This window comes from Penicillium verrucosum (assembly GCF_028828655.1).
Source record: "Penicillium verrucosum strain IBT 35672 chromosome Unknown utg000004l_segment0_segment0, whole genome shotgun sequence".
NCBI lineage: Eukaryota > Fungi > Ascomycota > Eurotiomycetes > Eurotiales > Aspergillaceae > Penicillium > Penicillium verrucosum.
Window position 1 is genome coordinate 955,287 of NW_026643213.1, and position 22,391 is coordinate 977,677.

General features: G+C 48.6%; 9 protein-coding genes across 9 annotated transcripts; 3 read left to right on the plus strand and 6 right to left on the minus strand.

The window, feature by feature from the left end:
* Positions 1-876: 876 nt before the first annotated feature.
* Positions 877-2,289, minus strand: N7516_009832 (RNA-binding protein; the record flags this gene model as incomplete). Its single annotated transcript, XM_057222551.1, has 3 exons — positions 877-1,025; positions 1,205-1,713; positions 1,787-2,289. The coding sequence occupies 3 exons, from the start codon at positions 2,287-2,289 to the stop codon at positions 877-879; spliced, it is 1,161 nt and encodes a 386-aa protein (XP_057069772.1).
* Positions 2,290-3,175: 886 nt separating this feature from the next.
* Positions 3,176-3,582, plus strand: N7516_009833 (translocon subunit SSS1; the record flags this gene model as incomplete). Its single annotated transcript, XM_057222552.1, has 4 exons — positions 3,176-3,260; positions 3,317-3,375; positions 3,445-3,472; positions 3,542-3,582. 4 exons carry the CDS (start codon positions 3,176-3,178, stop codon positions 3,580-3,582), a joined length of 213 nt encoding a protein of 70 aa, XP_057069773.1.
* A 648-nt stretch (positions 3,583-4,230) lies between these two features.
* Positions 4,231-6,602, minus strand: N7516_009834 (WD40 repeat domain-containing protein; the record flags this gene model as incomplete). The annotated part of the gene is made up of 6 exons (XM_057222553.1): positions 4,231-4,475; positions 4,533-5,298; positions 5,359-5,724; positions 5,801-6,177; positions 6,234-6,332; positions 6,404-6,602. The coding sequence occupies 6 exons, from the start codon at positions 6,600-6,602 to the stop codon at positions 4,231-4,233; spliced, it is 2,052 nt and encodes a 683-aa protein (XP_057069774.1).
* Positions 6,603-8,280: 1,678 nt separating this feature from the next.
* On the plus strand, positions 8,281-8,961 carry N7516_009835 (sorting nexin-3; the record flags this gene model as incomplete). Its single annotated transcript, XM_057222554.1, has 3 exons — positions 8,281-8,358; positions 8,545-8,866; positions 8,933-8,961. The coding sequence occupies 3 exons, from the start codon at positions 8,281-8,283 to the stop codon at positions 8,959-8,961; spliced, it is 429 nt and encodes a 142-aa protein (XP_057069775.1).
* A 698-nt stretch (positions 8,962-9,659) lies between these two features.
* On the minus strand, positions 9,660-11,799 carry N7516_009836 (telomere repeat binding factor family protein; the record flags this gene model as incomplete). Its single annotated transcript, XM_057222555.1, has 3 exons — positions 9,660-10,596; positions 10,663-10,692; positions 10,751-11,799. 3 exons carry the CDS (start codon positions 11,797-11,799, stop codon positions 9,660-9,662), a joined length of 2,016 nt encoding a protein of 671 aa, XP_057069776.1.
* A 434-nt stretch (positions 11,800-12,233) lies between these two features.
* On the plus strand, positions 12,234-12,774 carry N7516_009837 (uncharacterized protein). Its single transcript, XM_057222556.1, has 2 exons — positions 12,234-12,306; positions 12,361-12,774. Exons 1-2 carry the CDS (start codon positions 12,245-12,247, stop codon positions 12,767-12,769), a joined length of 471 nt encoding a protein of 156 aa, XP_057069777.1. The 5' UTR covers positions 12,234-12,244; the 3' UTR covers positions 12,770-12,774.
* Positions 12,775-13,559: 785 nt separating this feature from the next.
* Positions 13,560-15,077, minus strand: N7516_009838 (RasGEF domain-containing protein; the record flags this gene model as incomplete). Its single annotated transcript, XM_057222557.1, has 3 exons — positions 13,560-13,859; positions 13,920-14,408; positions 14,472-15,077. 3 exons carry the CDS (start codon positions 15,075-15,077, stop codon positions 13,560-13,562), a joined length of 1,395 nt encoding a protein of 464 aa, XP_057069778.1.
* A 4,172-nt stretch (positions 15,078-19,249) lies between these two features.
* On the minus strand, positions 19,250-20,446 carry N7516_009839 (40S ribosomal protein eS4; the record flags this gene model as incomplete). Its single annotated transcript, XM_057222558.1, has 5 exons — positions 19,250-19,303; positions 19,366-19,660; positions 19,798-20,082; positions 20,151-20,288; positions 20,436-20,446. The coding sequence occupies 5 exons, from the start codon at positions 20,444-20,446 to the stop codon at positions 19,250-19,252; spliced, it is 783 nt and encodes a 260-aa protein (XP_057069779.1).
* A 316-nt stretch (positions 20,447-20,762) lies between these two features.
* Positions 20,763-21,976, minus strand: N7516_009840 (aspartate-semialdehyde dehydrogenase family protein; the record flags this gene model as incomplete). Its single annotated transcript, XM_057222559.1, has 3 exons — positions 20,763-21,568; positions 21,629-21,886; positions 21,946-21,976. 3 exons carry the CDS (start codon positions 21,974-21,976, stop codon positions 20,763-20,765), a joined length of 1,095 nt encoding a protein of 364 aa, XP_057069780.1.
* Positions 21,977-22,391: the final 415 nt, after the last annotated feature.

Consider the following 22,391-nt stretch of genomic DNA (forward strand, 5'->3'; position numbering starts at 1 on the left):
TTCTTCTTAGGGTCTTTCTAGTTGTCTTTCTAGATGTCTCTTTATATATCTTTTCTAAGGCATTATAAGGCATCGTCTAGGTTCAATATTACTACTAACTACATAACTAACTAGTTACTGCCTAGCAATATAAAGCAATGAGAGAGTTATGTGACGGTGATCCCTATAGTCGCCCGTACACCACTATGGGTTTAGGTACCTAGTGCTTGCCTTCTTAAACTGCCCCTATCAGGTGTCTGTACTACATGAATATACTATAGTCTGCCTTGGGCAGGCAATATAAAAGAGAGCTCTCTACACAAGCTGGGATGTACCCTGCTCCTATTTGGTAGGAGATATCAGCTTAAATGCGTATTTGACGCAGGGGGGGGCTATATTGCATTACATAGCCTTGCATGTAGCTCGAGTAACTAGATGTGCTAGCTACCTGTAGACATATTAATCGTTCATATATCACTTCCCGAGTAACAGTTGGGTGTGAGAATATCATATCTGACATACATGTACTCTGTACTCCATAACTACCTAGAAAATGGAAAATGGAAAATGGAAAAAAAGAAGAGATATCCTAATACACCTTAGAAAAAAAAAAAAAAAAAAAAAAAAGCGAAAAATTAAGCAGGACCAGAACTAGTAACGATGATCTGAAAACAACCTCGCTTCGCTGGTTCGGGATTTCTCTGCAGCCATTTCATTCCGATAATTCCCCTGATAATTCCCCCTGAGCATGAAAAGAGCAACCATAAAAAGAAGATGGAAAAAAAAAAAACACCCTCGTCGATCTGAAGAAATTTCGTGCACCAAAGACCACAGTGGTCAGTTGCGGGAAGCTCTGGGAAAACACCACCAGAGCCAACCGAGCCGCGTGTGATTTTCTTAATCTTGGCGGCTGCGCTTCGCACCGTGGGGGTTCCAGGAACCTGCGTCGGCGCCGCCAGGCTGAGTGTTGGGGTTGGTGGGGTTGGTAGGGTTGTAGTAGCCCTGATTATTGAATCCGGGGTTTGGGGGCTGGAAACCTTGTTGACCTAGAAGATAGTCAGGATCGCGGAACCGAAAGGAAGATCAGTATGTATGTCAGAATCGCTTACCTTGCATCGGCATGTTGCCTCCCATACCACCACCCATGCCAACGCCCATCATGGGGTTCATACCAGCCATCGGGTTCATGCCCATGCCACCCATGGGGGAGTCATAGCAGGCATACCCATCATGTTCGGACCACCACCCATGGTGTTTGCACCACGACCGCCACCGCGCATACCAGCAGCGCCGCGCATACCGCCCATCATGTTGCCGCGGTTGTTGTTGAATCCGTAGTTCTGCATTCCGCCCATAGGGGCACCCGGGAAGCCACCCATCATGGGAGTAGACATGCCACCTTGGTATCCACCCATGGGATTGAAGTTGTTGCGGTTGTTAAAGTTGTTCATGTTACCACCCATGCCGCGATTGTTGAAGCCGCCTCGGCCGCGGAATCCGCTACCGGTGTGGTTGCCGTAGTTGGGGTTGCCACCGGTGTTGTGGGGACCACCACCGCCGCGGCCGGTGCCACTAGCATTGCGCGTCGGGGTATCCTTGGGCAGAGTCTTAAATGGGTTTTGGTGGGGGCTGGTGTAGATCGCAGTGTGCTTACGCGCGGGGCCGCTGTTTCTCTCGATGTTGTGCTTAGTCGCGGTCGCTGCCTGCGCGGTACTGAACTCAACAAACGCTTGACTAAGGGTTTTTAAAGATTAGTATCAATACTTGGAATTGTTTTTGTTTGCGACCGGGTATATAATTTGCTTACCCCTTGCTCTTGCCGTTCACTTTATGCTCGCTGAAGGTGACCTCCTTAAGCTGGTTCTCGACTCCGGCTTGGTTCACCCAGCCTCGGATATCATCATCGGTAGTCCACCAGGATAGCTCGGAGATCAACAACGCAGTTGTAGCATCTGGATCGACGGACTGGTCCTCGTACTCCTTTCGCTTGACTCCATGAGGGGGTGCAGGCAGACCATGGTGGAGAGTCTGCTGCTGAGGGGCCTGTTGCTGAGGGGCCTGTTGCTGAGGGGCCTGTTGCTGAGGGGCTTGCTGCTGAGGGGCCGATGGAGCTGCATTGTTGTTCACCTGCTGGGTCTGAGTGGCAGAAGCGTTCCCATGCTTGACGGTATCGGTGTTGGACTCGGGCTGATTCTCGGGAGCATCCAGAACGAGCTCAGAATCATCCTTCTTGAAACCTCCGGCATCATTAGGACTGTAAGCGCCATCACCATAGATGTCAATATCGAAGTTATCGTCGTCGGTAGCCATTGCGAACTAAATTAGTATCGATTTCAAGGGATTGGACCTCAAAGAAATGATTGAAATTGCCTGAGTATCTGAAGTTCGATAATACAGGCCCTTCTTCTTCTTGATCCGTTCCGCTTCTGAGAAAATCAAGAAAAGTGCATGTCTGTAGGCATAAGCCACCAATTAGCATTGAGAATAACATCACGAAAGTAAAAAAAAAAAGCCGAATGTGTAGGGGTAGGTCGATTCCCGTAATGGTTCCCAACAGCCCGTCGGACTGAGTCCTCACAGGTAAAGCGGACGGCGGCCATTCCCCCGAAGGGCAACATAAAGCTGAATGGCATGAAAACAAGTGAATACGTACAATCCGAAGCGAAGCGCTTCCGGTAGAAACAAGACTTGCGCGAGGTGCAGACGCGGTGTACAGAGAATGGAAGCAGAGTTGGACCGCGAATGTTGGGATACAGTAGAAGATAGAAAAGAGAAGAGTAGCTGCCACAGACAGGCAGCAAAAAAGCGATTGAGTATGGGGAATGAGTTAAAACAGGAGTGGGAGCAGGAACAGGGGAAAAGTAGCGGTTTGGGGGAATATGAATGCCCGCCGGTTTGTCACACTGGGGCAGAGTTTCCTTGAGTTCACCAACGATCTTCCGACGACGATAGTATAGTTGGGGATGATGTGAGCGACGATATAATCGATGGCGATGGCGATGTAATCGCGCGCCGAGGCGAACGGCGAACAAGGCGGGCCAGACCTTGGAGCTGGAACAAATATTTTCCAGTTTTGCCCGGCCCATAGAGGCCAATTGGTCATTTCGGGAGAAACCACCTGTTCTTCTCCAATTGTCGCGACTTCATCCCCTTCAAGCTCTTCTTAATCTTTTCATAATTCTTCATTTTCGGAATCATGTCGGAAACTTTCCAAGAGCTTGCTGATATCCCTAAGGACTTCATCCGGGAGGGTTCGCAATTTGTTCGCCGCTGCACCAAGCGTATGTTGGATCGGCAGTCATTTCCCCGAGTTCATGACACGCTGACCTTGTAATAGCCGACAAGCGTGAATTTATCAAAATCAGCCAGGCCGTTGGCATGGGGTTCCTTGTTATGGTATGTATCACTGCCGTTGTGGCAATCCCTGGATCGGAGTTCAAGGCGGAATACTGACATCGCCAATAGGGAGCCATTGGTTACTTCGTCAAGCTGAGTATGTGTTCCAGAATGCGGTCCACAAATGCAGATTTTATGCATAGATGTACTAACCGGCTGGTGTCAGTTCACATCCCCGTCAACCAAGTGCTGGTCGGTGGCGCCTAAGGGAGAGGCACACCTGGGAGATGGTCAGATCCATTTGACAGGTTGGGAATGGTGGAAAGGGAGATTTGATTGTGGGAAACTCTTCAGAGGGCAGGAGATGGAGATCGATAAGACGTGTTATCGCGCAATTCATTCTATCCAGGTGGTGGCAGGCAAACCCATTGAATGACACCGCTCCATCATATCGCCTATCCAGCCTGACATACCCTGTGGGACTCCCCCGGCTCCCTGGACTCCGAGCGTGACTCCATTGCAACCACTTTTCCTTTTTATGTTTTGAATTTCCGTGGCGATCCTGTCAGCCACTTGGCGCTTTTGTTTTGGCCAGCGGTAGGAGGCAGAGCTTGATCGCTATCCATGAGATACCACCTTTTTTCGCATCCTGTATCAATAGGGGTCCTTGTTTTACTTAATTCACACCCTTCAAGCATTCGTTCCCGTCCAAAATTCCTTGATATTGAGCTTCTGAACAGCCCGGGATCAATGGACCGGACGCAATGATTGCATTCGTCCCAAAAAAATTGACCAGCATGCAGTATGTATTCCAAGGCTGTGTTAAGATACATTGTAAAGATGTCCAGGATATGCAGAATCAAAAGCCAACTGTAAATGCTTTTCGTTGGACTCAAAAGAATAATCATCCCTCGCCTACCATATTGTGTCCTCTGCCTCTTCATCACCAACCCATCGACGAACTGGCCGACTGCGCAATGGACGCCGAGGTCGAACATGAGGTGCATTTTCACGGTAATGGTCGAACTCGGGGATGTATCGTAGTTTGTCATCATAGCTTTTGCCGACCGGTGGATCTCCCTCGTCTTTATTAGCACCCGCGTTCCATGAATGCACAGTACAAGTGCCAGTAGACAAGCCCCAGCCATTCCAGGAAGTTGCTAAACATAGGGTTAGCTATGAGGACTGAAACAAACGTTTCGTGGTAAAGTTCCTACCTGCTAGTACCGGCGCACTTGGGTGCCAGCTTGCATCGCGAACGCAAGTTCTCCACAGCATCTCCCCGCTCATTTCATATGCTGTAGCATAGGCATCTGGATCACGAGGACGGGAGTTAAGTGTCGCTTGGCCAACGTCGATGGTGCCAGCTATAGTGGCGTCCAAGTTGTATACATAAACCTTGCCGTCCTCACTTCCACTGTAAACATAGCGCGAGTTTGTACTCCCTGGGGGCGAGAAGTGGCAGCGAATCAAGGTTTTGAGGACTCGGTGGCCTCGATATGTAACAACAGAGCAGTCATTCTTGGCATTTCTGCGGTACTGGTCTGGATACTTCTCGAAGCGGTAATCGAAGCCGGTTGTATAGTCGACGGGGTCGATGTTTTCGACATCGGCGGATGTCATCATCTTTCGCAAATCCCAAAGCTTCATCGTTTGGTCTTTGCTATTGGATAAGACATACCGGCCGTCGCCTTTGCTGTCAACGTACGTCAGTCCCTCGGTGTGGCCCATAAAAGCACCAGCTTCACGCCCATCGCCCATTGACCGTCGGTCCCAGACCCGAATTGTCGTGTCATCGGATCCAGAGTACAGGATGTGCGGCGAAGATGTATCGCCGTAACACACAGCATTGACATGATGCTGATGCCGATCTCGTAGGTTTAGGACTGGTTGTCGTGTTTCCAGATCATAAACGATGACCGAATCTTCTGAAGTGCCGGCGACAACCTCACGTCCATCTCCAGAGAAACGAAGAGACCAGATCTATTAAAAGTGGACCAGGTTAACCATTGAAATATCAAATAAAAGTGTCACTTCACATACCCCGAAGTGCGAACCACCCCAGCTCCGTCTTCTTCTTTGGCCCGGTGGAGTAGATAAGTCTAAAACCATAGGATCTGAATCGTCCTCTGGGTCTGTGGTGGCCATGTATGCTTGACTTCGTATTGAACTGTAGACAAGGAAGCGGTTGTCGGGGCTCAACGTCGCATCGGTGATAGTCCACTGACCGAAGGGATAATCGACGGTTTTGTAATATTTCCAATCATACGGGTTGGAGGTGTCGTACATTCGAACCTTGAAGTCTTGTGCACAGCAGAAAAAGAAATTCCCGTCATCTGAGAACTGGCCTGAATAACTTCTCGTGTCATAGTGAATAATCTTGTCCGCAACCGAGCTTGGAATGAGGCCCTAGTCGGCGCCAAAAGTATGCGTTAGTCCTACTCGCTATCATAATCTCCGTGTGCCGGTTATACACTTGGCCTACCTGAGAGATAGATTGGCCGGCTCTTTTCCGCACTCCATCGGTGTCAATGCCTAGTTCTCGCCACATCAGGCTTGTCGCTAGATGTTTCTTGCGCTGTCTGAGCCGGTCGCCGTAGAATTGATCAGTCCCGAAAAGACCTTCGCCCATCAATTTCTTGCCCTCCGGGTTAGGAACCGGTGGAAGTTCAGCGCTTTCTGGGAACCATCCGGCTCGGAGGCGATTTCGGAATATGGGCATGAAATCTTCGTCGCTCGGCCCATCCTCTTCATTTTCCAGCTGCTCCTGCTCTTCTTCGATTGCCGTCGGCCAACCGTTTGCTTGGAGGATATGTTGTAAACCACTGGATGCGAGCAGCTCGAATAATCGGGAAGCTGGTACTGGAATTTGTGAGCAATTGTACTGATATCCTTCGAGTGTTTCTAGCACAACGTACCACGGGTCCGTCCTTCATTCAGATCGTCCGTGTCCTCGCTCTCCGAATCATCCGCCGTAAGTTCGATTTGAATGTTTCCGATGTTGATGTGGGTATTATCTACCACAAAGAAACAGTCAGTCCATTTGCATACTGTCATACTGTTTTGATGGCTTGGAATTCAGTCCCACCACTTGCAATTCCCGAGCCCATTTGCCGATCTTCATCGGATATGTTACCCTCCCATGCGCCATCGTGCTCGGACGACTCTAACGCGGGGTGGTATTCGGTATCAAGCTCATCCTCTTCAAGCCATTCACGGGCAGGGTGCCAGGTCCCTTCTGAGTCTCTTGGGGATTCTCTACCATTATCCGGCGCCCTTGAACTCATGGTGTATGTTGTATTACTGTGGTGGTGAGATGGGGAGATACGGTGCTTATCGATAGTTACATAGTCGATTGATAAGTCGGTCACGGGCGCATTTGGGTTATGTCATTCTTAACTCCGAGGCCGGCCTATCTCCGATGTGGACTCAATTGATGAAATATCGTTGAGTTCTTCAAGCACTGCCTCTATATGTAAAAGCGATTTACTCTCCAATGCGAAGGGTCGTTTCTCACAAAGACCTCCACATTGTCATAAGTATATATCGTCCGCACACCGACCAATGTCTGGAATACGAGTATTCAGAATATAAAAGCCAAAGCATTGACTTCTTTAGATATTACACCTCCTGGAGTAAGCTTTGCGTTTATATATTTGCCTTCAGTGTATCACCCGCTTGGTGTTACCCACTCCAACCCTGGGGCTTTGGTGTGATTGGATCGCTTCATTTCCCACAAGTACAGCACTCATTTACCGTTCAAGAACTAGGATGAGTACATTATATGCAGGGAAGTAGTAGAACCCTGTGGTAAATGCATCTCTGGCTTTTGCATATGCATGTTATGCAGGAATCATACCTATGCTGGGGAGTGAAAACCATGCCAAATCTTTCAATGTTTTTTATACAAACCTTTGGTTCAGACATCTCCATTACAATAAATCGAAGCTCCGTCCTAATATCTGAATACTGCTCGAATTATATAGTTATGTACTGTTAATTCTTGCAACTCAATTATCACACCGGGTCTTGGTTATAGTATCTAGAATGGTGTCATCTTGGAGATAAACTCCCTGCAGATAGATATATTGCAAACAACATCCACCATGCCCTCATCGTTGCCCTTATCAAAGTAGATATTGCAACTAATCCTATATTCTTCCATGGCATGTTTTTGTTTAGAGGACTGCTTTGATGGCTGGGCAATGCGACTATATCTTTCTAAGATTATGTCGTTGACTATATATCTAACTTGCCACTATTGAAATTTATACGACCTATTTCTCCTTCCACATACCTAGTTCAGCTGGCAGTCTGTAGAGAATGGAAATGGGAAAGAACCCGATGGATTGAATTGAGCTGTTCAGCCAGAGAAAGGGAGAAGGGGTGTCAATCCTGGTGAGAAGCAGAGATCCTGCCCGCCTTAGGTAGTAAGACTGCCTCAGTATAGTTCCACAGGAGGGGCATGCAAGCTCGGTGTTGCAGTTTGTAAGTTTGAGTTGGAACATTGTGTTAACTTGGTCATGGCTAAGTACATATGTAGGGAGTGTTGGTAGTATTGGGGAGGTCGTTCAGTGTGTATATTTTGAACTAGATAACACAAAAGTGGTCGTCCCTTATACGCTCTTTGCTTTTTTTTTTTTTTTTTGTTGCTTTTCTGTTTAAGCATGTCCAGATAAAGTTGTTACATGAAGTATAGTTCATATGACATTCGAGCTGTCAGGAAGATAAGCCAAAAGGGCGGATCAATTATTTCCCCGGTCCCCACTGATAGAGATGCTTCTCCAACTTCCGAGCCCGGGTACCTTAGGATCTGCTCTGTAGTGTTCAGTTCCAGGTAATTAGAGTGAGACAAGCTGTCTAATTGTATACCCTACACTCAACTCACCATCTGAGCATTTACAATATAAAATCTCGCTCGTCTTCCCCTCGACTTCCCCTCCGCCTCATCCCAACCCCACCACAATGCAGTCGGTCCCAGAATCGCGACAGCAGTCATTCGAGGAGATCTATGGACCTCCCGAGAACTTCCTCGAGATAGAAGTGAGTTACATGATGCACAATGCCTAATATATGTCCCCAAATCAACAACCTACCCCAATACCCCAGAGTCTCGTGCCCATCTCTCTCCCTAATCAGCCTCCATACATCCCCACCAAAACCCACATCATCACCACCTCCCATCCAGCATCAAGACCGAACACCCCAGACTAACAACGGCTGCAATAGGTCCGCAATCCCCAAACCCATGGCACATCTCGCAACATGTACACGTCGTACGAGATTGTGTGCCGGACCAACATCCCCGCCTTCAAATTGAAACACTCAGTCGTGCGCCGTCGATACTCCGATTTCGAGTATTTCCGTGATATCCTGGAGCGCGAGAGCACGCGCGTCACGATACCCCCTCTCCCCGGGAAGGTTTTCACCAACCGATTCAGCGACGACGTCATCGAGCATCGTCGTGAGGGTCTACAGCGCTTCCTCCAGATCGTTGCTGGACACCCTCTTCTGCAGACAGGGAGTAAGGTGCTTGCCAGCTACATACAAGGTGGGTTTATTCTAGTAGATTAAACGAATATGTCCTGTTGAATGTGTACTAATGATCATTCTGCAGATCCTAACTGGGACCGCAATGCGTGGTAGATGACTAGTGCCTTGACTATTAATTCATTAACGAGAAGCAGACCTCATTTCTCAGGATGGGATGAGGTCTTGCATTGGGCCTCTTCGGACTTTCTTTTTCACCTTCATCCTGATCCTCTTTCTCCTCCTGCTCCCTCCTCTCATATATTTTCCACAGCAGACATCTTTCGCGATTGAAAATGGGTACCCGCAGTATGCTATGTGACGGTCATCGCTTGGTTTTTTATGCTCGTTTGATATCCGAATTCACTGTTTCTTATTTCCCAACCAGATGCAGATATACAAACAAGTACAGATTTTATTTGTTATCTTAATTGGGCAGGCGTGTTTTCCTAACTTTTCTTCTTCGTTACTTTTTTCATCGGTCTTATTCCGTGGTACTATCTTTATGCACAGTGAGAAGATCAGACCTATTGCATCTCTTTCTTTATAGTGGGAATTTGATTGTCAATGACATTAAACAGCAAAAAGAAAACTTTTATTGAATAGAAACTGTAGCAAAAACCATCGTGTACTGCGGGATATAGATCAACAATGAAGACAGACCGGAGAGAAAGGAAAGACGACATAGAGCACCAAAAATGCAAACCAAAAAGAAAGAAGAGGGCAAGAAAACAAAATAACATCAAGGCACAAAAGGAAATTCAAAAATTCATGACATGCGTTGGTGACATAGCGCATCTAAGGCTTGCCCCTGATTATGTCAATTCATCCCAAATCATAGGAGCGAGGGTATTATCTTCCCATGGAGTCTCCACTGCGGAAGAAGCACCCACCCCAGGTCCATCATCCAGAGAGAAAGAAAGCACTCCCGCGGCCGCATGAGGAAGATACATCGAATGCTCCAAAAACCCCTGCGGGGGCGGAGGGAAGAGCGCGGGATCAATCTGGGCAAAATTGGACTGCGAAGGGGTAGCAGCGTGATTCCTCCTCGACACCGAGTTGCGGGGAGTGGTAGTCGGAGTTGGAGTTGGAGTTATGGCATAAGTCTTGCTAGGAGATTGTTCCGTGCTGACCGGATGTGGGCGTGGGGTCGATGCACCTGTAGTTAGCTCCTGGCCCTGGTTTTGGCTGGTAAGGGCTTTACCGCTCACAGAACCGCCGTCGCGATAGGCGTGTGGGAACTTGGTTCTGAAGCGGTCGCGGAGGTCTGTCGCTTTGCGGTGGCTGAGGTTCAAGCGTGGATCTTGCTGGATTAGGGTCCATTGGAAGCCGTGCACTGCGTAGCCTTTGAGGAGGGCTTCATCTTCGGCCGTTGTGAAGGGTCGTCGGGAGCGACGTTTGGATTTTGCGACGTGTGGTTCGGAGATTCCAAGAGAAGCGAGGGTTGTGCGAGACTTGCTTGAGAGAGCGAGTGTGCTATTTCCTGATGAGGGTGACTGCAATTGGGCAATGATACTACTCCCGGGACTTGCGTCGGGCGTGGATGAAGCGGTACCCGAGATAGAGGGTTTTTGTGGATTGTGAGCCGGACTTCCTACTCCAGACTTTGGCTCAAGCCCTTGATTAGAGGGCATTAGATGGGAGAGCTGGAGTTTGCCAGGTGTTTCGTCGGTGCCCTCTGCTTTCGCTTTAAGTAGGGTGTTAGCGAGCGTGTCGTGTAGTTGTTTCGCAGCTTCGTTGGGATCGGATGCACTGTAGTAATATTAGCTATCTTGATTTGAGTGACTTCAGAGTATTGGTTAGATTCAGATTGCTTACCGGTACGCCCATGGACATAAGACCCGGAATCTTCAACATAGCGAAGCTTTAGCACAAGCCAATACAGTTGACTAAGAACCGAGCATACCTGTCTTTCAAATTCGAGGCAGTTCGTTGATTAAACTTCAGTTCAGGTTGCGCAAGAATAGCAGTCCAGTTGCCAATACCACATTTGATCACGCCCCGGAGTAAAGTAGTCGTCTCTTCTTCAGACCACTTTCTCAGGTTTTTACGGGACCGGCCGCGAGTTTTAGGAGACATTGGCACATCTTCTCTAGGAGGGATTGGCAACGCCTTACTGCTCTTCCGTATTTCTGCTTCGCGAACAGCAATGGGAATCTCATCGGAATCCACAGGGTTAGTACTTTCAACATTTGCATCATTATCATTAGGATCGTCGTCTTCATCCCCATTGAGAGACGTTCTGAGAATATCTTCGAGCCTAGTATCCCGTCTTTCCGCAGACTGGTTATCTGGGACAGCGGCTTGGGGCGAGACTAACGTCCCGGGGTCAGCACCCGCATCGCTTCCGGAGGGCTTAGTCAAAAGCTGGGAGATATCGGACCCTGCCTCAATGGGTGGAAGAAGGGCAGCATTGGGCGGAGGCTCATTCAATCCATTCAGAATAGCAAATGGTCCAAATGGAGGAGGCCGATGTTCCTTCTGGGCTTGGGGGATAGGTAACTGTAGATGCTCGCTGAATGAATCGGCCTGGGGGTCTCGGCGTCGACGCTTGCGGGGCCCTTGGAGGGCGTCATCGTCGAAGGATGACGAGAATGGAAACTTTTCCAGGGCACGAAGATTTACAAAAGCAGGAAGTATCGGCCTGGGGAGTCGTTCCACATTTGACTGCGAGTCTGCCGAGGGTTCGGTTTTCTTGATGCGAGCAGCGTTCAGAAATTCCGTAACTGTCGGCAGGCCGGTCTTTGCATTTGCTGGAATCTTCCCATTATTGCTGTTTGAATTGGAGATATTATTCGAGTCCCGTGTCCCACTGGCATTGGGTTCGAGGGGCGATGGGACGCTTAAGGTTCGTGATGATACTGGTTCTCGTAGAGGGGCGATACGGAGAGAGAGTTGAGGGAGTTCGCGGAGTAATGATTCATCAAGAGGCCGCAATGCACTCGCAGATTCCATTTTGGCCAGCTATCACAGGTTACATATCATCCTGGATGTCTCTGACATATTGTGTCCATGACTTTGGGGGTCAGAAGATGAAGCTCTGATAAGATCCATACGATAACGGATAAGGGCGGTGACGAGTGCCAGTAAAGCGGGCCCCCGGGGGTGTCTACGTCAGCTGCCCAGCATTCTGCCCAGGTGTTGAGAGCCCCTGGCAATTCCTTTGAAAGGTCTCCTATTTGAATTCCGCTCATTGATTTGATCGGATGTTATCATACAATTGATATTACATACTTGATATTTGTCGTGATCAGCAACTAAGCGTAAGTTGTCTTTCTCTCCACATAAGTAAAGCTAGTTTGTTTATGCAGACCGCTCCAATCGAATTACAGTCAGGACCAAAGCACAACAATCAAGATGAGACAAACAATAATAACGTTGAACGCCACAGGTCCCCAAAATGCCAACCATCTTCCCAACATGGCCACACATCCTCTTCGGTGTCCTTGAGCCTATCTCTCTGTACGACCAGCTCAACCCTTTCTCCCAACCATGCACTGACCCTACTTAATGCAGGGCCCTCGGCAGTGTCTTTCCCCTATATGACCTCCAAGGCTTTATCGCCGGGCAAACACCCACCATCGCAGCCCCGGCCATTCTGCACCCAAGCAGCATCGCGCTCGCCTACCAACTCGGCAATGTCTACTCACTTCTCTTCCTAGTCGGCGTGGGAGTTTGCCACGCCACAACAGAGCCAAGAGTACTACGCAACTATCTAATTGGGCTTGCCATTGCCGACATAGGCCATGTCTACGCCACGTACTTGGCAATGGGCTGGGACGCGTTTGCAGACGTTGCGGCATGGAACGCTTTGACCTGGGGTAATATCGGGATCACGACGTTCCTGTTCATCAATAGGATCGCTTATTTCTTGGGCATCTTTGGATATGCGAAGGCGCCTAAGGCGGCTGCAAAACGCGAGTGAGGTGTGACCCGCTGCTTTGGTTGGCCAGACCAATATATGCACTCTGTCCTTTTCTTGGTTGAATACCAAGGAAAAAAGCAAAGAAATTTTGGGCGGGGTCTTCGGCTCACCCGCCTCCTCTTCCTTTTGCTTCCCTCCCTTACTTGTGTGTGGGTCTGCTGCATATCTGTGCGGTTCATCTTTGGCTCTACTCTTGCCTGAAGAGGCTCTTTTCGGATGGAATGGGTTTCATCTGATTCGTAGATCCTTGGCCGGCGTATGAGGGAGATAGGAGACGTGAGATGCGGCTGGGTGGATCTGCTGGCATGCTTGTATTTGCTTGACTGCATTGGGGGTTTTGGATGAGATAAGCTGGTCTTGTTACCCTTGTGATCGTCCACTTTTATGCAAATGTAAATAGAACCTTGAATGTCACCAGGGGAAAAAAAAGAAAATAGATTCATATTAGCATAATGCAACGCCGGACTCCCCGGTACTGCCCGATGCTAGCATGGGTATCAGAGTATAGAAATACAGATCATAAAATATAGCATTTGAGGTCGTCATCTGGTGTAGATCGCCCCCTTCTTGTAAAACTGCCAAGGAAAACACACCATCAATGCATTAGCTGCTGACCAGCGGGACAAACAATTGAAACAATATTTAGCCCACGCGAGGCGGTCTCGGCCACCTGCAACCACACAAGCCAAGCACACACCAGTAAATTGCTTTTATTCTCTGCCCGGAGCCAGAGCCGAAGCCGGAGAGGAGCCTAAGCAGGCCGCTGATCCGGTGACTACCTCTGCGGGCTTTATTTGGTGCTTTGCAGGTACTGGAAAACCGGCTGAAGGACGGATTCACCGTTTTCTTTGTGATCGCGGGTGTGGGCGATCAGGAAGGGAATGCCGGGGAATTTTTGGTAGTGCTGGCGATAGGCGGCAAAATTCTCAGCCGAGCTCATGAGTGAAATCATCTCTTGTGGGATCAGGGTCTCGAGTGTAATCGCGTTTCCTTGGGCGGTGATGTTGGGGCGTGTTGTCAAAATGGTGTAGGTGTGCAGGCCTTTGATGATGGCCGTGAGAGAATGATAATTACGTGTTGTTACGAGGGACTGCTCATATGGTTATATGGTTAGAGGATCTCGGCGAGTTTGAGAGTAAAGAATGCTCACCTGTGCACACTCCTGCATATATGGAATCAGGTCTGGAAGTGCAGCGCAACATTCCCAGATAGAAATACTTAGTTTGCGCCACTGCAATAGCAATTTTCCCACGATAGCATCTTCTGCTATCAGGCTTTGTTGGGTCAACTCCGCAAAATTGTGCTCGTCCAGGCCTCTCATGCTGCGAGCCAAATCTGTTGGAGATGTCGACTCGAGATAATCATCCAGGAATGGAATAGACGTGTCAAAGGGAGTTTTCCAATCCATGGTAGGAGCATGGATATACTGTCGGCGAAATCGGATTGCCAAAACGCTCAAAATCTTGAGCATGGCAGTAAGCCCTCCTGGTTGGTCCTTGAATAAGGCCTGAATAGGACCGGCGATGAATTCAAACCCAGCGGCGTTCGGTTTAGAAATCTCACAATTCCCGCCACGTCGCACAGCTAGTAGGCACTGAACTAGCGCTCGGTGTGCGAACGGACTCCGTGACCGAAGATGCTGTAGAAGTTAGCTTAGGCTGTGTATAATAATAGTTATAGCAAAGTAACTTAGAAAACGTACCTTCTCCACTTCTGTGTATAGAGGAATGTCCTCTGGGTAGGCGCCCAGATGGTCCTGGAGAATAATATAAAGCGCCGCATGCTGTTGTAGGAACCACTCTACGAAAATAGACTTATATCCGAGAGCAGCACGTACAAACTCTTCGAAGGCAATCTGTCGGAAGTGGAAATGGCTCTCGGCCTCGATTGCGGCAGCAATTTCCCGCGCATCTAGAGTAGGGCTTGATTGTGGTAGGAGCCAACTCCAAGGAATCGGCTGGAAAGGAGGTATACTCGACCGGCGTAGGATCTCCTCCACTCTCTGTGTATGAGAGAGATTTCCAAGGAGTTGATACTCATGGGGCTCGGACAACGCGATCAAAAAGTTGTCAATAGTATCCACAGTTCGAGCGCAAAGCGAAGTCCTCGGGAAATTTTCGTCGCCAAAAAGACCGAATTGGATCACACGGCGAATTTCTTGAATATCGAAGGCCCAGAACACAGTTGTCGCCTCATCTTCCCACCAGCGATAAGACACGAAAAAGGCGGGAATCTCCAAGTTGAGACGGAAGATTAACGGATAAGAATACCCCCAGTCTAAAGCCGCAAGGCTAGATTGAGCAGACATGGTCACTTTCGTGGGTAACGAATATTGCCTGTCCCCTCGAGTGGAAAAGGTCTGGAGAGGCGATTCGAAGGCCGATTCTTCTGGGCTGGTCGATTGCATTTATGCAGACACCATCGGGAAAAGAAAACAAGGCCAACACATTAGGCAAAGTACACGCTGACGCTCATGTAACACGGCGCTTGAATAGAGTAATTACAGGGTAGGGATGCCCAGGTGAGAGGTGTATGTTAGACGCGCGAGAGAAGGGACAAGTACGGAGGGAGTACTCCGTATGTGTACGAGAAATAGGAAAATAACTCAATAACGCACAGATAATAAACAAGCGGGTTACTCGGAAAGGTGAAGGTGATTGGTTTTAAACATCAGACCAGAGCCGATGGATTTCCTTTATCCCTGTTACTTGTTTCCGCCACGTTCGACACATCACGAGGGTTGAAAATGGGTCAGGAACTCTGGGCATATTAACAACCGGGGGCGCAAATCCTAGTTTCCAGGCTGCTGAAAGGCATCCTGACGGGAAGAAGAACTAGTTATCGGGAAAAGGGGGGAAATATTTCCCATTGGGAAGTATATTGGAGGGGCGAGGGAGGGGCTTACTTGATTCGTTCGGACTCCAAGGACAACCTCCTCCAGGGGTCCTAAATCGGGGAGAAACTAGTGAACTCCATGAAAAGGAATTAGATCTGCAAGTTGGGCTTCTCTGCTGGTTACCGAGATTGTTATGCCGAAGACCCGTTGGCCGTTGGCCGTTGGGCTGCAGAAATGGAAGATTGGAAAGATTTAGCTCGGTTAACAATATGACAAGTGGAGAGAGAGGGTCTCATTAGTTGCTGAAGGAATCGGTTGAGAAGCGGTCAACCTCCTTGAAACAAAGATTATTCTGGAATTTCAAAATCGAGAAGTCTAATTAACTAACTAGTCAAAGGTGGATAAGTAACTACCTACAACATAGGTAGGTAATATTGTCTGTCTGAGATTGATGAGAGTCCACTCGATATCTAAAAATGACTGATTGGTCTAGATCTCGTACACAAAAATGGGCGCTAACGTAGTGGCCGTAAAAAGGCCAATGTGGAGTCACTGACGATCGAAGGAGTTTTTTATTATTTTTTTATTATTTTTCATATTGTTTTCGCATGGAATATTCGCAGGGAATATATGAATCGAACACTTTAGAACACTTTGGAATACTTGTTTATTTCTTTGTTGGATTTTATGGAAGTCTGCTATTGGTTTGCCCGTCAATCCTACCGGGAAGAATTATAGAATTTACTACTCCGTAGTATATTTATGGAAGTGGACCATATAAGCATAAAATACCGAGTTCTAGGCAAATTTCCAATCGAGACTATTGAACTTTGTGACCTACAATGGTAGGATAACAACCTTTATTATACCATTGTACCCTTATAGCTCAATTAAAAACAATACTATCTTGACTCGACCCGTGCGGAATTCTTAGCCTTACTTTTACTAGTACACCGCTAGACCAACACCAAAGTTTAATATCCAACATCTCAAACCCAAAGGATTAGTTAGCACATCTTTCCTATTCATGTTCTTTGAGTCCTTCCACCGACATTTCGACTGCCGGTGGCGTGCGAACCAATCTCCACCGCATAGCAGGGCGTTGAAGTACAATGTAAGTAATTCTACGATGGGTATGTTCTCCAGTCCAATCATTTCCAAACTCCACCACGTGAAATTCCATTCAGATTCTCCCCATAGACCCAGTTCCTTGGGCCTGGGACGGACCGCGGTTAGATCCACGCGTTCCAAAGTTTGTGGGGAGGGATATCATTCATAAAAGGTGATATTTTCTTGAGTTTCGCAACTTGATATCTTATTTATTTCCTGGGGCACCATCTATGATAATTTGAAGTGCAGCATTGATATGCGGGGATTATAGTGAGCCGCTACCACCAAGTTCTAGGCCCAACATTTGCATTTACGACACATAAAAAATAGAAAAACCCCGTGACTCGCTTCAATTTGAAAAACACAATATCTGGCCTCTTCCTATGCAGCTTGGACTTACACCGAGTCTCCACTTCTGTCGTCTTAGATCGTCGGCGCCTCATACGAGTTGGATGGATCAATTGATCGAGTGTGCGTTTGAACAAAAGTACACAACATTCTGGGTCTGAGGGTCCCCGCTTAAAAATTAACCCACAACTGCATTGTTCTGCATCCCCCAGATAGTTACGGAGTAGTTATTTCTAGTTGTGCGTCTCGTGTAGCCTAGATTCCAAATTCCCAGAATACAGTGCAGCCAGCCACCTACAATGCAGCATGAAGCGATATAATCGCATCAAGGCCAGACCCCTTGCCACTTCGTTACTACCTCAACCTTGTCTTTCCCTTTTTAGATATGCTACCACTACTAACCCATGCAAAGACCAGTTCCTCTCTCCACACTACGTAAAATGACAGGTCAAGAATTATACGGCCCTATCCTATGCTGTCGTGCATATTTCCAGCAATACGGCGACGGAGATCTGATCCCCAGAGTCCCCAGTGGAGTGCCGAACGTGGGACGAGTGCTAGAATTGAGTCTGGATCTATCATATCATCCTGTTCCACTCCGTCGGTACGACCGCCACCCATGATAACCCGTCGGAGAAAAAGAGAGAATATTCTAAAGACTGAATGTGCCAGCCAGTTGGTTCGCCCGTCCCTTGCTGTCTTTCCCGTTATCACTCGGGAGGAATTTAGATTGAACCGAGCAAACGCCAAATCTATAAAGCCGGTCTTTTCCAGAGCCGCCCAACTTTAGAACCGCCACCCATCCCGATAGAGAATGAGAGGTTGCCTCCCCAATCCGATACCGGAGATAAATAAGTTATTCTTAGACGTATAGCCTCTCATTCTCGCTCTCGCTCTTCCTGCTTGTTTTGCATAAGGTCGCGTATATACCCAGTTTTAACCTGGAGTGTAGACATATATATATGTACCTACTTTCCACAACAAATAGCCCTGCCAAGCACCCACATGATCCATATATATATAACTATACACGCACACATGCAGTACGGAATAAGCAAAAGACCAAGTACTTACGGCCGGCGGTAGAGCAATAACCCCACATCGGACACTTTCTGCTGTTGCATCGCATGAGCTAGCTCCATCTGCCGGACACACCTCGATTTTCATTACACAGCATATGGATATCAAACCCCATCCTTGGCCCATTCAAGTATCCCGATCTACACCCATCGATTGGGCCGCGATACCTCTGGCATCAGCCATGATCGCCACTGATCGCCACTGCTGACCTCTGCAGGTGATGATCTTTCTCCTATAGCGGGCGACCCGGGCTGCTTGGGTATAAGTCAACAATGAGGCGCTAATAATACACAAGCTTGTGAATTAGAACATTGGCCGAGAAGACTCGGACTTGAGTTCGCTATTCTTCAGGATTGTGGGCTGGAAACTTTGTAATCTCCGCTTTCCCCGTGCGGTGGGCTACTATGTACCTAGGTACGGAGTACACCGACACGGGAGGACGGTTGCATCGGATAAGCCGAGGTGCGGTGGTGCGCTGGTGCTATGGATTGATCCATTTGAGCTACCGGGGTCACGCCGGAGATGAGCATGTAGGCAATACATTTTGGATCGGGATGATGCATGTCTTGGATCTTCTTCTCTGATGCTGAGATGATTGGTCTCAGCTTGAAACTGCTTGGGCGGGTTCAGCCGGGGCGTTATTGTGCAGTGACTTCTGGTCTACAAGACGAGCTTGATTGGTGCTAGCGGGGGTCGAGTCTTAGTAGGATCTGGGGGTTGAGAAGCATTCGCATCTTGACTACATATTACCCAAGGAAAAAAAACTACCTGTCCCCCTGGTCTTCAAGGAGTGTATAAAGGTATGCCTGGGATGATTGCGGAACAATAAGCACAGACATAAGAGCTAATCATCCAAGTGGTAGTGTTGAAGACCAAGGGAAGTGAAGTAAAAATACGATCATTAAATAATTGAAAAAGAGGTAACGTCAAATGGTATCATATCACTCGGAAACGAAGCGGTTAACCCGTTCCTGTTTTGTTTGCTATGGTTCGAACCTACATTATCCAAGCCCGTTAAGCAAGACAAGACGCCGTTTCCCAGCTACTGTTTTAGTGTTTGTTTTAAGCTGTCAACTAATCCACGTATATCAGAAGATATTGTGAATTTAGTTGGCGAGCTCGTGGGCACGGCGGCGGTCACGCTCCTCAGCAATGGAGAGCTAGAAAATAATGTTAGGGTACAATTCATAGAGAGATCAGTGTTGGGGAGAATATAACGTACCTTGACACCCTTACCCTTGGGGAGGGAAACCCAGGGCTTGTCCTGTCCAATGACGAAGACGTTGGACTCACGGGTAGCGAACTGGTTGTCAAGAGCATCGCGAACGTGGACGATGTTGAAACCACCATCGTGACGCTCACGGTGAGTGATGACACCAACACGACCCATGTTGCGACCACCAGTGGCCATGATGACAACACCGGAGTCGAACTTGACGAAGTCGAGGATCTTGCCAGTGGTAACGTCAACCTTGACGGTGTCGTTGACCTTGATGGCAGGGTCGGGGTAGCGGATGCTGTGGAGCGCAATCGCAAGTTAGCAAAACCATGTTCTGATTAAATAGGATCTTACTGTTTCCATTGTCCTCCGCCGATCAACCAAAGCTTGGTCCAACGACTGAATGACACGGAACTTATGGAGTGTGGAACTCACGTTCGCGCATCGTGCGTAACCAAGAATGGGATCCCGCCCTTGCCGAGCTGAACACGCTTGACCTTGCAGAGCTTGAACTCAGCCTCCTCAGCCTGGATGCGGTGGACGGTGAAACGACCCTTGGTGTCGTAGACGAGACGGAAGTGCTCGCCGGTCTTCTCGAGGGAGATGACGTCCATGAATCCAGCGGGGTAGGTGGTGTCGGTGCGGACCTTGCCGTCAACCTTGACCAGACGCTGCATCATGATGGCCTTGACCTCGCGACCGTTCAGGGCGTACTTGAGACTATCAACGAAAGAATTGTCAGTGATTGTTCGTTGCGTGGCGAGGAATTCAGGATGTCGCGAGCGTACCGGTTACGGATGAAGACAATCAGGGGAAGGCAGTCCCGGAGCTTGTGGGGACCGGGGGAGGCCTTGGGCGCGTAGGTTCCGGACATTTTGTCCAAGAGCCAGTGCGAGGGCGCACTGAGGCGCTTCTGGTGCTTTCCGCTGCAAGAAACATTCTTGTTAGTGATGGTGTTCCAAGCCGAGAAATTTTCGATCACTCTCGCAGCGACTGGCTGAACTCGCAATCCGGCAGATAGACGAGGCCAGTGTGCAGAATAGTGATGTAGAGGGCGATCTCATGACACTTACGGGCCGCGCATTTTGACTGATTTGTCGACTGAAGGTTAGGTGGTCGGAGTGTCGAAAGAGAAGGCTCAAGCCGCGAAATGGTGATCCAAATCAGAGAGGAATTCGCTTAGTGTGTGGTGATTGTGAGCCCTATTCCCCACCCAGACCAATCAGACTCCACTAGTGGATTTTTAACACTTGCTTATGTCATCTACATTCGGGGCCCTGATCCACCCGTAGACACGTGAGCTTCCATTTTAGGAATCGAGACGAATGAGATCTAATTCATTTGTACGAAAACTTGTATCTATTTGACACGCGCTGATAATTCCACTTTTCGTAACGAACTTAAATGTAGCCCTTGATAACTGCAACCTCGGCGTTGAGGATGGATGATCCAGCGGCTCCAATGACGGTGTTGTGAGAGAGGGCAGCGAATCGGATATCAAAGTGACCGCCTGGGGCACCCTCACGAACACGGCCAACACTCACTGTGTACCCACCGCAGATGTTACGGTCGAGACGGGGCTGGGGACGGTCGGGCGCGTCGAACACCTTAATAGCGGGCTCTGGTGCGGAAGGAGCACCCAGCTTCTGTGCTTCGGACTTGTACTCCCGTAGAGCCTCCTTGACCTGCTCGGCAGTGGGGGTCTGGCGGTTCTTGAAGCGCAAGGAAACGAAAGCCATGTGACCGTCAGTAACACCAACACGGGTGCAAGTGGCGCCGATGCGGAGACCAGTCTGTTCCTCGAAACCGGTGGCGCTGGCATTCAATGAACCCAGAATCTTTTGGGCTTCGTTCTCGAGCTTGTCCTCCTCTCCACTGATGTAGGGGATGACATTGTCGAGGATGTCCATGGTAGGTACACCGGGGTAGCCGGCTCCAGAGACGGCCTGCTCGGTGAAAACCTCGACTTCCTCAACAGGGCCAAACTTGGCCTGGAGAGCCGCGAAGGGAATGACGATGCCAATGACGGCACAGTTAGAGTTGCAGACCAGGAAGCCCTTCTTCAGACCGTACTTCTCACGCTGGTGAGGAATCAGATCCAAATGTTGGGGGTTGACAGTAGGAACCACCAAAGGAACAATGGGGTCCTTGCGGAAGTTTTTTGCGTTTGAGAACACAGGGATCTCAGCCTTAATGAATGCCATTTCTGCGTGAAATGTCAGTACATCATCTAGTTTGTTAATTTGATATATCTGATATCACATACCCGTCTCGCCAGCAATATCGCTGTTCAGTCCAGAGAAGACAAGGTCACAATCAGAGAACTGCTCGGGCTTGCAGTCACGCATGACCAAGTTGCTTAGCTTCTCAGACATGGGAGAAGCCTGCTTCCAGTTCACGGCATCCTTGTACTTCTTGTTGGCTGAACGCTCAGAAGCACCCACGGCTTGAAGCTCAAGGAAGGGGTGGTCTGCCAGCAATAGGATAAAACGCTGGCCCACAGATCCAGTGGCACCGAGAACACCTGTAAAATGTTAGGATCGAGCAATGGATGGGATGGCTTGAAAATTTTCAAGAACGTACCGCACTTCTTCTTCGGGAATGCAGCAGCCATTTCGCTTTTTGGGTTTTATATGAAAATGGGTATTAGTCTTGTGTAAGTTAGCAAACCAAAATTTCCAATAAGTCAAAACTCGCGATCAATCAAAAGATATACAAAAGAACAACGGCTCTATGCTGAATTGGTTCACATACTACCAGAGGCCTGTATGAGTCAAAGCGTTTCGAGAGCCCCGCATGCAGTATATGGAGGCTCTGCCAGCTTCAATACCTCACGGATTACATGGCTTAGAGTCGCAGGAAACATTTATAGCAAAAATATCAACATGAAACACAACTGTACTTACTGCTTCGCTGGTGATGTGGTTGAAGGCTTGTAACATTTCACTGTGACAGTGATATCGGTCTCAGCCAATTGCCTTGCCCCGCGATTAGTCAGACTAGTCAGTGTTCTGCGTTCGGACAAAGTC